An 11,707-nucleotide genomic window follows, 5' to 3' on the forward strand; every position below is an offset into this window, starting at 1 on the left:
GCACCCCCATCCTCCAGCCTGGCTGGGCTCTGGGGGCTGAGTCTCCTGAAGTTCTTACAGCCACTCAGTAGGGGGACACCTGCTCTGGGCAGCACCAGCCAACTGGGAGGCCGGGTCCAGGGCCCTGCGAAGGCAACATGGAGAGTGTGAAGAGTCGGGTTCCTGTGGTGAAAGCGGCAAAGAGGCAGGCCGGCCAGGGGTGGGAGGACGCCGAGGAGAGCTTCCAGAGGGAGGCAGACTAGAAGCACGTGTCTAGGAAACGAGAAGTTTGTAGTACTGAAGGAGACGGGAGTTTGGATTTAATGGCTGATATTCCAGGGTCCTGCCTTCTCCAGAAAGCTGCTCTGTGCCCTCACCTGCTCGCTCCATTCTGCTGCCAGCATCCCGGGGCTTCCTCAGTCCCCCTGTTATTTGTGCCCTCTGCTGCTCTCCTCCCCAGAGCCAAGTGAGCTCAGTGCAGGCAAGTCCTGGGGCCTGGGGCCTTTTCTTTCTCTCTCCCAGAGCACACCTGAGCCCAGCTTCGTGATAGGAATCAACATGAATTATAATTGTTTTTTTAAAGGTTTTTTAAATTTATTCATTTGAGAGAGAGAGAGAGAGAGAACACACAAGCAGGGGGTGAGGCAGAGGGAGAGGGAGAAGCAGTCTACCCCCTGAGCCAGCCAGGAATCCCATGTGGGGCTCAATCCCAAGACCTGGAAACCATGATCTGAGCTGAAGGCAGATGCCTAACCATCTGAGCCACCCAGATGCTCCTATAATTGTTTACCCTTCCCCCCATCCCCTGCTGCCCAATACAGATGCCAAGAGAGTACCCGGTGCATGGAGGGGACCAGGGACCTGGGTCCCAACGCTGTCCCTCATTCACTGTGGCATCACAGGTGAGCTATTGATTCTCTCTGAGCCTCAGTTTCTTCCTGTGTAAACATAAGGAGCCCCTCCCTCCCCCGAGGAGGGAGTGCTGGAATTGCTATCAAGTGCTTCTTGGGGTCTGGCACTCAGGAAGGGCCAGATGTTAGCTATCAGTAAGATCTAGAACACAAAAAGAAGGGTCCAGGCCCCTTTATCCCACATTGCGGAGAGTCTTTAGAGGACAATTCTAGGGTCAGGGTCTCCTGGGCTCCCCGGTCTCCTCTGTCAGAATACTCACTACCTGTGGGCCTCTCCTGAGGCCCGGGGACAACAGGGACTGGGCCTGGTTCCACTGGGCCTCCCAGGCCCTGGACCTAGGACACTGGGCTGGGTTCCTGTGGGTCCAAGTCCGGAATGGGTCCCCAGGTGGGATGCAGTGGTGAAGGCGGTCGGTGGGGCTGTCACAATTCACATCCATGACACCCAGCGAAGCCAGAGGGAAAACCCAAGTTGAGCTCCAAATGATATTTTCAGAAAGGACCCATTGAGAAACTTAGAGAAGTCCTATTAATGTGGAAAGCAGGGAACAAGTCCCTCAAGGGGAGCAGCAGGACATGTCCCTTTAGTAACAGCAACACAGCCACCACCGTCAGTAATAACTCTACGCCAGCCCCACAACTAATGTCTTACATGTTATCTCCTTTAATCCTTCAAGCAACTGTGTAAAGTGATTGTTATTCCCTTTTATGGAAGAAGAAACAGGCTCAGAGACGTCGTCTCTTGTCCAAAGCAACTCAGAGGTGGAGCCAGACGCAAACCCTTGCTCTCCAAGACCACAGCGAAGCTTACTCGGATGCCAGAGCTGAGTAACTGGCCCAGAAGATGGGGAGGTCGGTGGGCACGCATCATCCTTCCTCTGTTCCCCACACTTGTTCTCTCCTGATGGGGGCCCCGCTGGTCGGGAGCAGCAGGCTCGGGCACGTGGTGCTGAAGGAAGACACACAGCCCACCTCCAGGGCCTGGACTCCTGGGCCAATGCCCCCTCCCAGGCAGATCTGCCAGCTGTGACTTCCCCTCACCTTCTAGATGACTCTGGCAGCTGTCCTTGGGGAGGCCATGGCCCCGAGGCAGCCCACAGCCCACAGCCTGGCTGGGTCCCTAAAGCTAGGGGAGGTACCTCGGTTCCCCTCAGTGACCAGGGACTCTGGTGGTGGTTCCCCGTAGTGCCCGCAAACCAGAGCTGGACACCCTCCTCTGGCCCACCTGTTTCTAATTCATAACCGCACTAAGCCTGCAGCAGCCCTTTGGGGCTTTTGGCACCAAGCAGGGACCAAATCTGCTTTCCTCTTTCCTGGGGTTAGTCCCCAGTAGCCAGGAGAAATCACAGCCCCTTCCAGGCCAGACTCCTTCCCCTCCCCACCATGTAGCTCCCGGTGCCGCTGCTGCACATGCGACAGCCTGGTGCTGAAGCTAGGGCGGCCACGGACTGGGCTGGAGCCCACTCCATCACTTCCTGCTGTGGACCTTGGCCAAGTGACCTGACCTCTGTCAGGCTCAGGGACCTCATCCGGGAAAGAGGGAAAGGGGACAATGAGAACGCTTCCTTCTAGGGCTGGCATGCAGGTAAGGGGGCTGACCCAGCAGTGTACGCTTAGCCCCGGCCCTGGGCCCTGGGCCCCAAACGGGCTGAAGAAATGAGAGACAGAGCCACGTCTGTGGAACAGCCCACTGAGCACCCTATTCAAAGCAGAATTCTCATTTTTTTTCTGACTCACAGCACCCTGTTCTTTTTCTTCAAAAGCACTCAGCCCAGTTTGTAATTATACACATGTTTGTTTACTTGTCCGTGAGAGCCTGGACTGTCTGTTTCCCAGCGCTCAATCCCAAGTGCCAAGGGCAGGAACACAGTAAATGTGGCGTGAATGAATGGCACTCCTTCCCCGGGGCTTCTTGAGGCAGAAGACAACTAGGGCTTTTTACTTCTTTCCCCAGAAGATTGGACTTTCAGAGCCCCACATATTCCTCAGCCTGCCTTCAGAGATGACCCCGTGGTGGTACAGCGGGGAGGGCCGGCTGGTACTCCTCTCTGCTGACACCCACCGCGGGGTCAGAAGAGGTGGGCGGAGTCCACCATAGGGTCTGACACTGACCTTGTTGGCCATGCTCCTTGGTGGGTGACGAGGTGGTTCTGGGACTGCTTCTGCCCTGTCACTCCTATCTGCAGCTGCTTGGTCTGGGACCCCAAAGCCACACTGGAGCCTCTGCCAGAGCCCCTTGTCGGCCGTGTCCCCTGAGGCTGGGCCTGAATTTCAGGAGAGGCTTCTCTGCCTTTTTCCTCCAGTCCCATCTCCTAGGTCTCTCCTGCCTTCTGCCCTCAACTGAGACCAGGGCCCCCCCTGGCCTTGGCAGATGTGTGAGGCTGGGGGAGGAACTTTGAGTCCAGATGTGGCTGTGTGTTTATGTTTCCAGAGAGTAAGGGGTCGGAGCTCTGGACTGGAGCCGTTGGGGGAGGCGGGGTGGTCTGGCTCCAGCCCCCTGCCCCAGCCTTCCCTCCTCCTACCTCCCTCCTCTGGCCTGTGTATCTGGCCCTGTCCTCAGAGCCCCACACTGTTAAGTCCTATAGCATCAGGCTGAGCCATCCTCCGGGAAGAACCCTTCCTTACTCCTCATCTAAAAGTGGGAAGATCAGTGGAAAGATGCTTTGGAATATAAAGATTGTTGACTCCCTGTGACCTTGGCCCAGTTGCAGAGCATGGTGAAGTCTTGGTTCCATCCCGTGTATAATAGGGACAACACTCCTGCCCTCAGAGGCAGTGCTGACCTGGTTTCAGAATGTGTGCACAGGGCTCTCCAGCTAGTAGCTGGTGATTAGGCCTATGGCTGGGCCCCCTTCCCATCTGGGGCTTGTCGGGGGTCCAGCTCCAGGGCAGCGCCAATCCCAGTCACAAGGTGAGTCTAAAGCAGAATACCAGCCCCTCCTCCCTCCCCCACTCCAGCTGCAAACATTCTCTTTTGCCATTGGAAGTGAAGGGACTTAAGGGAAGCAGAATTTTACAGGCACTTTACAGGCTGGTCTTGTTCAGTAGTTTCCAAAGCCTGGGGAGGGTGGAAGCGGCATCAGCCTCCTTCCCATACCTTGGGGTGGAAGGGAAGTGAGACGTTAGTTCCCTGCGATGGACGCTTTCTCCAGCACAGCCTTGCCAGTTGCCCCTGCGTGGGATTTCCGCGGGGGCGGGGGGCGGGGGGTGGGGAACAGAGGGAGGCCCTGGCGGATCTCGCATCCTCAGTTCCCCTGGAACAGCTAGGGCAGGGCTTCAAGATAGGAGTACGGGGGCCACAGGAGAAAAGGCAACTCCAGGACTAAAGGAGCTTTCAGCGGCCTTCACCCCGACTCTCCGGGTGGACAAGGGCCACACAGAGTCCCAGGGCTTGGGGGTCCCCGCCGACCCAGCTTGGAAAGAGCCTGCAGAGTCGGGCAGCCGGGGAAGTGGGGTGCTGGCTAGGGTGGCCGAGCACAGAGCACAGCGCGGAGGCTGTGCGGTCCAGCCGGGGAGTACCTGGTGGGCGCGGAGAAGGAGTTCGGAGCTCCGGATGGGGCCCTCATGGAGTCGGGCAGAGCAGGTCAGGAATCGTGGTGGAAGAGAGCACCTCCCACTCCACTAGGAGGCGGCCACTTGGCTCCTCTCTCCTTACCCACAGGGCCCACGGTGGCGCCGTTCCCTTTCTACCCACCTCCCTTCTCAGTGGAATGAAGCAGTCCGGGCCGGCAGCGGTTAGCACGCTTGTACTATGGTTTTAATAGACGTACATGGACAAGTCGATATAGACAGATTTATAATTCTATACAGTCAGTCCGACATACACAGGGACGCTGTAAACAGGGGCGCGGGCCGGAGAGCGGGTGTGCAAAGTGGGCGCGGCGCGCTGGGGGGGGGGGGCTGGCCGCGCCCCGAGCTCTCCCGGCTCGACTCTTGCACGGCAGGCGGTGAGGAGGGGGTGCTCTTCGCCGGGCCAAGGGGACCACTTCCTAGCCAGGGAGCGGAGTGGAGGGTCCGGGCCTGTGGCGAAGCTGGGTGGGGGTGGGGGTGCGCCGGGGGTGCTAGGAGATGAGCCTGCCCCATTCTCCCGCCGCGTCCGCACCGCCAGCTGGGGCTCCGTAGCCTTAAAATAGGAATCTGGTGCTCGCGGCTGCGAGGGCACGCGGGGCACGCCGGTGCTGCGTGCAGCTCCACAGCGAGTCTCCGAACCCAGGCTGGGCACCGTCATCCCCGACCCAACCCCCGCTCCAACTCGGATCCGAATCGAGCTAAGGTACGCTCGGCCGGGCCCAGCTTGGAGGGGGCGCCTTGGTCCCTACGGGGCCCAGGCCGGCCTACGCGGGCTCCGCGCGTCCAGTTCGCCGGCGCGGCGGGAACGCGGGCTCCCAGGGCGCCCTCTCCGGAACGCCGGCCTCCCGCCCCGCGTCCCCTCCGCGCAACGGTCTGCCCGGCCCGAGGGAGCGAACACACACCACCCGCGCCACCCCGAGGGAAATTGCAACTCATCCGTTTTTTTCGCAGCACTTTTCTCCGACGTGTTTTTGTTTTGTTTCGTCTCTTTTGGGAGGGCACAGTGGGGTCCAGAAAAGCAAACACACAACCAGCCCGGAGGTGGGGAGGTGGGGAGGAGAGGGCTGCGCGGGCGCAGGGGGCGCGGCGTGGCGAGGTCCTCCGCGCCGCCCCCGGCCCGGCGCCGCGCCTGCCGCGGGCCCGCGGGGCCTGGCGGGGCGGTCAGCTGTTGTACTGGCACGCGTTGAGGCCCGAGGCCGGGCCCTGCAGGCCGCCGTAGCCGAAGGACGAGTGCTGCTTGGACTTGAGCCGCAGGCTGGCCAGGCTCGAGTTGCACGTGTCCCGGTAGACGCTGTAGGGCGAGGCGGGCGTGCCGTACGGGCAGGCGCCCGGCGACATGGCGGAGTTAAGCGAAGAGCCGGTGAGGTTGTTGATGTTGTTGAGGCCCGAGTTGGGCATGCCGGGCACGGCGCCGGGGCCCATGCTCGACGGCATGGTCATGGAGGAGATGGAGCTGGGTGCCGAGAACATGGACTGCGACGACAGCGGGCTCATGGAGTTGAAGAAGGTGAAGCTCTTGGTGGAGAGCGGCGCTGGCGCCAGGCTCTTGGCGGCCCAGTTGTTGTAGGAATAGCCAGCGGCGTACACGTCCTCGTAGGGCTGCACCAGGCCGCTGAACTGCGGCACGTAGCCGCCCTTGCACAGGTCCAGCTGCTGGTTACGCTCGCGCTTCCGCCACTTGGCTCGCCGGTTCTTGAACCAGACCTGGGGGAGGGGGCAGGAGAACGGTCAGGGCTGGCGAGGGCGGGAAGGCCCCTCCACCTCCACCCCTCCACCCCATCCCTCCGCTGCCGCCTCCTCTCCGAATAGCTTCTCTTTTCTTCGTTATTTCCGCCCCTGCGGGCCGTGCTCCTTAATGGTTCCTTTCCTGTCCCCAGAAAACATTTCGTCTTTTCCCCATTTCTGATCTATATCCACTCCCCTAAGTTAAATCTGATGACTTCTCCTAGTACGGATTGATCCTCTTTTGTTTTAGCAAATATTCGTTTGCTTTTTCCTCTCTCAACCAGTCCATCTCCAGCCTTCTCCCCAGAAGGGGCCCCGGTCTATCTCCTAAATATTCCGTTCTTTTTCTTTGCCCTCTAATGTAAAAGGTATTTTTCTTCCCTGAAATGCAGGGTCTTCCGACTCCCTTTATTCTTTTTTCACTTTTTTCATTCCTCAAATAGTTTGTATCCATATTTATTGGGAACATTTGATATTCTCATTTCTGCGCTAAATGTTTATTTTCTTTTGGTCCACCCTGCTCTCTGAACTGCTTTCTTTCCCCTCAGTCCACTTTCTCCATTATCCTTCATTTTTGATCCTTTTGATTCTTCCCCAAATAGTTTTCCCCATCTTTCCAAATATCTGATATTTGGAAATATTGTTTCTCTTAAATAGTTGATTCTTTATTTTTCTCAACCATCTGATCCTTTTGCCCTCCCTTAAATAGTTAATTTCTTCCCTGCCACCTAAATATATGCCAAATATGTTTCTCTGCAAATATTTAATTTCCTTTCACTTCTTAACTAGTTTCTCTCTAATCTCCCCTCCACTTTCTCCCACAAAATTTAATAAGAACTTGTTCTTTACCAACTCCTGGTCCTTGCCCGTCCTCTTCTATACTCCTATGCATGCCTTCTATCCTCCGAAGCCCTCTTCCAGCCCTGGGCTGAGTTTCCTGAGCGAGCCTGCCGGACCCCTGCATCTCAGCCTTTTCTAGTCCTGGGCACTGACATTGCCTGATTCCACCCCACACCACCCGAATCACCATAAACCTGGGCAGGATTAGTGAGTTCAGGATTACTGAGTGCTGTCTTCACTCGTGTCCCACTGGGCTGGCCAGCCTGATGGGAGGGGCGAGAGCTTGCGTTATAGCAGGGAGTCAGTAGGCCAGGTAGCACTTTGAGCTCGCTTGGGACGTCCTCCCAGTATCTGATTAAATATTTGCGTACTCAGAAAAGAAATGATTCTCTTGCTGCTCTGGCAACATAACCTCTTCGCTCGCTCTTGATTTCACTGGGAAGGAAAAGGCGAGGAGAGGGAGGGTACAGTCTGGTCACGGGTCAGAGATCTTACATCTCCAAAGGGACTCGGCCTGAGGGTCACTCTTCCACCAGAGCTGCTCCTCTTTCACCTGAACCCAGCCCCTAAAGGAAAGGGCAACAGGGAAAGGGTCCAGCTCCCTACTGGCTGACTGGCTGGAGAGGAGTCAGGCGGGGACTATGCTGAGGTTCTGGAGAAGCAGCCTGTGTGGTTGGGATCACTGCCCCGGGAGTTTCTGAGCCTCCAAGCCTAGGTACTGTTCAGGCCTCTGCCAGGTGGCTAGGCAAGACGTGCCTTTCTCTTTCGTTTTCTGGAGAAGGTGCCAGCAGCTCCGAGGTGCCCATCAGTGGGAATCCTCTGTGCAGTCTAGGGCGGTCATATCCGAGTGGGCCCAGGGCCCACTGCAGCACAGGGGAAATCCCCCCCTGGGGCCACAGATCTTAGGGTGAAGCCGCAGCAGAGCCCCAGGGTCAGGTAGGCTGCCAGGTGGTAAGGGCTCTAACCACTAAAGGGCTTAGCAGCAGCCCGGGAGACAGGGGCCTACAGTGGAATCTTCTCCCACGGAGGGAAAGAGCAGGTCTGAGTGGTGGGACAGAGACAAAATCTGAGCAGGGTCTAAAGCTTTCCGAGGACGGCGGCAGAGGTGGCCAGCAGCCCTCCGCTCCGGTCGCCTTAGGCACACACGCTGAGCTCACCCGCACGCGCGGCTCGGTGAGGTTGGTCCACACCGCGATCTCCTCCCGCATGCTCATGTCGGGGTAGCGGTTCCTCTGGAACGTGGCCTCCAGCTCTTGCAACTGCTGGCTTGTGAAGTGCGTGCGTTGCCGCCGCTGCTTCTTCTTCTTGGCCGGGTCCTCCGCGCCGCCGCAGCCCGTGCCTCCTGCGCCGCTGTCCTCCGGCCCTTTGACTTCCCCGCTGCGCTCCTTCTCTGAATCGGACAGGACAGGCCCCAGTCACCTTGGGCTTCTGCCCTTTTGCACCCATCCCGGCTCCACCGAAGCGCCTGCCACCAGCGCTGGCATGCCCTTCCTCCCGCCAGGAGCCCTAGAATTGTCCCCACTGAAAGAGCCTGCTGGGGGCCAGATCGTCAGTAGTCACCTTTGGTCTGACGCACTCCCGAAGTGCCCAGGAACCGGAGGCACAGGCTGAGGTTCCTGGCTGGGCAGAGCCTGCTCTTGCCGCTCCGCTGGGGCTTGAGCTCGACTGGCTTTGTCACCCGCATGTATATGAAATTTTGAGGGCTCTTTGGGGTGTCAATCAGGAGGGGTTCTGCTTTTCTGAGCCAGGACCAAATATTTCAGCCTGAAGCTAGTGGGTCGGTGGAGCTGGAGCGAGGCCGTGGCCCCTCCACCTTCTTCTCCCCAGGGCTGTGTGGGAGCCACATGGGCAGGCACAACACAGCTGTGTTCCCGGCCTTTGCTCCAGGCCTCAAGTCCAGAGACCCAGAAAAAATCCCTCAGGCGGCAGCCCAGACCAACAGACTGTCTAGGTGACCTGGGGCTCTAGCCTCTCACTCTTTCCAGCTACGCAAAACACGTTCAGTCACAGACACATGGAAATAAAAAGACAAAATTTAAAAACAAAACATAGAAGCCCAGATAAACTCAATTCTATGCTAAAACCATAGAAAGGCTCACAAAATCTTAAAAATAGGTAGGAACACAGCAAATGCAAATTAAGATGCCTGAAATCTCCGTGCAAACACACCCCTAACTATATACAGTGCTGTGGGTGTAAAAACTCCAAGCAGACACAGGCATTTATTTCTCTGGGATTTAAAAAAAAAAAAAAAAGTACTGTTGTAGATAGATTTTTAACCCCTTCCTAATAATGCCCTTTCTAGAGATAATTTTTAAGTCCCAGGGAAATACAGCACTATAGAGCTACATAATTTAAGTTATCAAAGTAACACCGCTGCAAATAGATTTTGAAGAAAAAAAAAATCCCAGAGAAACGCGCCATTTTGGATTGACTTTTAAAACATCTCCCCAAGAATAATGTTGTATGTAGAGATTTTTAAAATTCCAGAGAAATATGCCTAGTGTAGTAATTCTTTCTACACCGAAAATTACAGTTAAAAAATTAAATATATCCACGTAGATTTGGTTTTACAAAGCAGTCTACCGCTGTATATTCCTCTGGGTTTTAACAAATAAAAACCAACCAAAGGCCACGCTAAAAACTCTTGAAAACAAAAGTACAGTTCCGCGTTGATTGTTTCTTAGCCAAGCAAACAGAACTTCTCAGAAAAAAGTCACTTAGGGATGCAAAACAGAAACAAATAGAGATTAAAAACGCGTAGAGATACACTCAGCGGTGGATTAAGAAATGAGCACAGCAGAGGCGCCCACGGAGCAGGGAGCTCTGCCCGGGCGCGGTCTGCGGGAGCCAAACGGGGACCCCCGGGGCCGGCACCCGGCGACGATTAGCCGCGCTACGTAGCCCGCACCACCCACCCGCGGGTCCAGCTCGCAGCGGGCCTGGGGGGGAAAGCCTGAGCTCCGACAAAAAGGCAGCGCGGAGGGAGACGTGCACTAGCCGAGTCAGGGCCCTGGCTGGGCCGCCTGGCAGCTCCGGGGTCCCGCGGCGCACGTGGGACCGGGCTCCCTCAATGGGGGGGTCCTGCCGGGTGCGCACCCCTTGGCCTGTTCGCTCTTGCTGTCCTCTGCCTTCTTTTTATTTGCGGTTGTCCACCGCCGCTCCCCTCAGTTTGTTTTCCTGACTTTTCCCGCCGCCCCTTCTCTCGGATTTCTCCCTCCTCAGTCTGTCGCCCACTGCCTGTCGGGGTGTGTGCCCCCGTCTCAGTCTCTCCCGGCACTTTCTCTCTCGTCCGCTGCCCCATTCCCTTCTCGATCTACTCCTCTCCGGCGGTCTGATCGGCCCCTGGGCACCCAGTTACGCAAACGGATTTTTCTTTTCCTGTTCTCTTTGCTTCTGAACAAGAGGGGCTGTCAGTCCGACCCTCCCGTTGTAGGTTTGTGCATCTGGCGCGTGGGGACCGGGTGGAAGTAGAGCACTGAATTTCGTTTAATAAAGCGCGTAAATTTACGCGTTCACCCTCAGGCCGAGAACGGGAAAAGAAAAGGTCCTGACGCTCCTGGGTGTAGAGGGAGCCTGACCGCGCGGCGCCGGCTCCAGGCCCTGCTTCCCGCTCCCCGCTCTGTGCGCCCGGCTCGGCTCGGTGCGCGCCTCGCGGGGAGCTGCGCTTACCTGGCAGCTCCGTGTCGGACGATTCGCTGGCGGAGTTTTCCAGGGGCTCGCGGGGGTCCGCGGCACGGGCCAGGTGGAAGGCAGGCCCCATGTCGTGCGGCGGCGGCGGCGGCCGGAGTCCCTCCGGCAGCCGCTCCAGGCTCATGCCCCCCTTGAAGGCGTCCATGGAGGCGGGTACCGCGGCGGGCGCTCCAGGGGCCGGGGCTGGGCGCGCCCGGCCGCCCTGGCTGCGACCTGCGGGGACAAGAGCACAGCGCCTAACTGGCTGCCCCCCAGGGCTGCCCGCGCCCGCAACGACGCCGCGCCCGCCCCATGGACCGCCCGGGGCTGCGGGGCCAGGCGGGCGGCAGCTGCAGCGGTTTCTCGCGACCGGATGCCCGGCTTCGCGCTCCGCGCTGCGCTCCCGCCGCTCGGGCCTCTGCCGCCCGCCCGGCCCCGGCTCTGGCTCCCGATCCGGGGCCGGTTTCTAAGGCTCCGGACGGCGCCGGCAGAGGCTGTCTTAAAGCGACAGCGCGCACCGCCAGGTTCCAGCAGTCCCTGCGCCAGGGGTGGTGGGTGGGGTGGGCCTGGGTGGGAGGGGGCTGGGGAGGGAGCGAGCCAGCGAGCGAGGGAGCGCGGGCGGAATCCAGCCCCGAGCCGCCCGCCCCCCCTTGCCCGTGCCCCCCCCCCCGCCGCCCCCTTCCCGCCCCCCCCCCCCCCCCCCCCCCCCCCCCCCCCCCCGCGGCCTCCCCGCGCCCTCCCCGCGCCGCTCCCTCCTTCCCCGTTGACACACCGACTTCTCCCTCGGCCGCACAAAAGAAACGCATCTGGCCTCCAAGTCCCGCGTGGCTCGTGCCCACCTCAAGCCCCAAATGACTTGTTTTGCTCAGAATCAACTCCTGTCTGGGCCGCTTCGAAGTCCCCAGCCCCCGGCGAGAACAGCCCAGGATGAGAGAATGTTCCCTGAGCAGGATCGCAAGGAGCGGGCGCCTCCGAGCCAGCGCCAGGGCGGGGGCAGAGCCCGGGGCCCG

General features: G+C 58.7%; 1 protein-coding gene across 1 annotated transcript; it reads right to left on the minus strand.

Annotated features, from left to right (window-relative positions):
- Positions 1–5,598: 5,598 nt before the first annotated feature.
- On the minus strand, positions 5,599–11,113 carry PITX1 (paired like homeodomain 1). The gene is made up of 3 exons (XM_059416597.1): positions 10,698–11,113; positions 8,183–8,415; positions 5,599–6,164 (listed from the first exon to the last, which is right to left on the minus strand). Exons 1-3 carry the CDS (start codon positions 10,861–10,863, stop codon positions 5,622–5,624), a joined length of 942 nt encoding a protein of 313 aa, XP_059272580.1. The 5' UTR covers positions 10,864–11,113; the 3' UTR covers positions 5,599–5,621.
- Positions 11,114–11,707: the final 594 nt, after the last annotated feature.

The sequence above is a fragment of the Mustela nigripes genome, chromosome 12, assembly GCF_022355385.1.
Source record: "Mustela nigripes isolate SB6536 chromosome 12, MUSNIG.SB6536, whole genome shotgun sequence".
In the NCBI taxonomy this organism is placed as follows: Eukaryota; Metazoa; Chordata; class Mammalia; order Carnivora; family Mustelidae; genus Mustela; species Mustela nigripes.

Coding starts and splice junctions, on each gene's coding strand:
- PITX1 (XM_059416597.1), bottom strand. CDS start 10,863: ATGGACGCCTTCAAGGGGGGCATGAGCCTGGAGCGGCTGCCGGAGGGA. Junction 8,416..10,697: donor GTCCGACACGGAGCTGCCAG/GTAAGCGCAGCT, acceptor TGTCCGATTCAG/AGAAGGAGCGCAGCGGGGAA. Junction 6,165..8,182: donor TCACCGAGCCGCGCGTGCGG/GTGAGCTCAGCG, acceptor CCCCTCCCCCAG/GTCTGGTTCAAGAACCGGCG.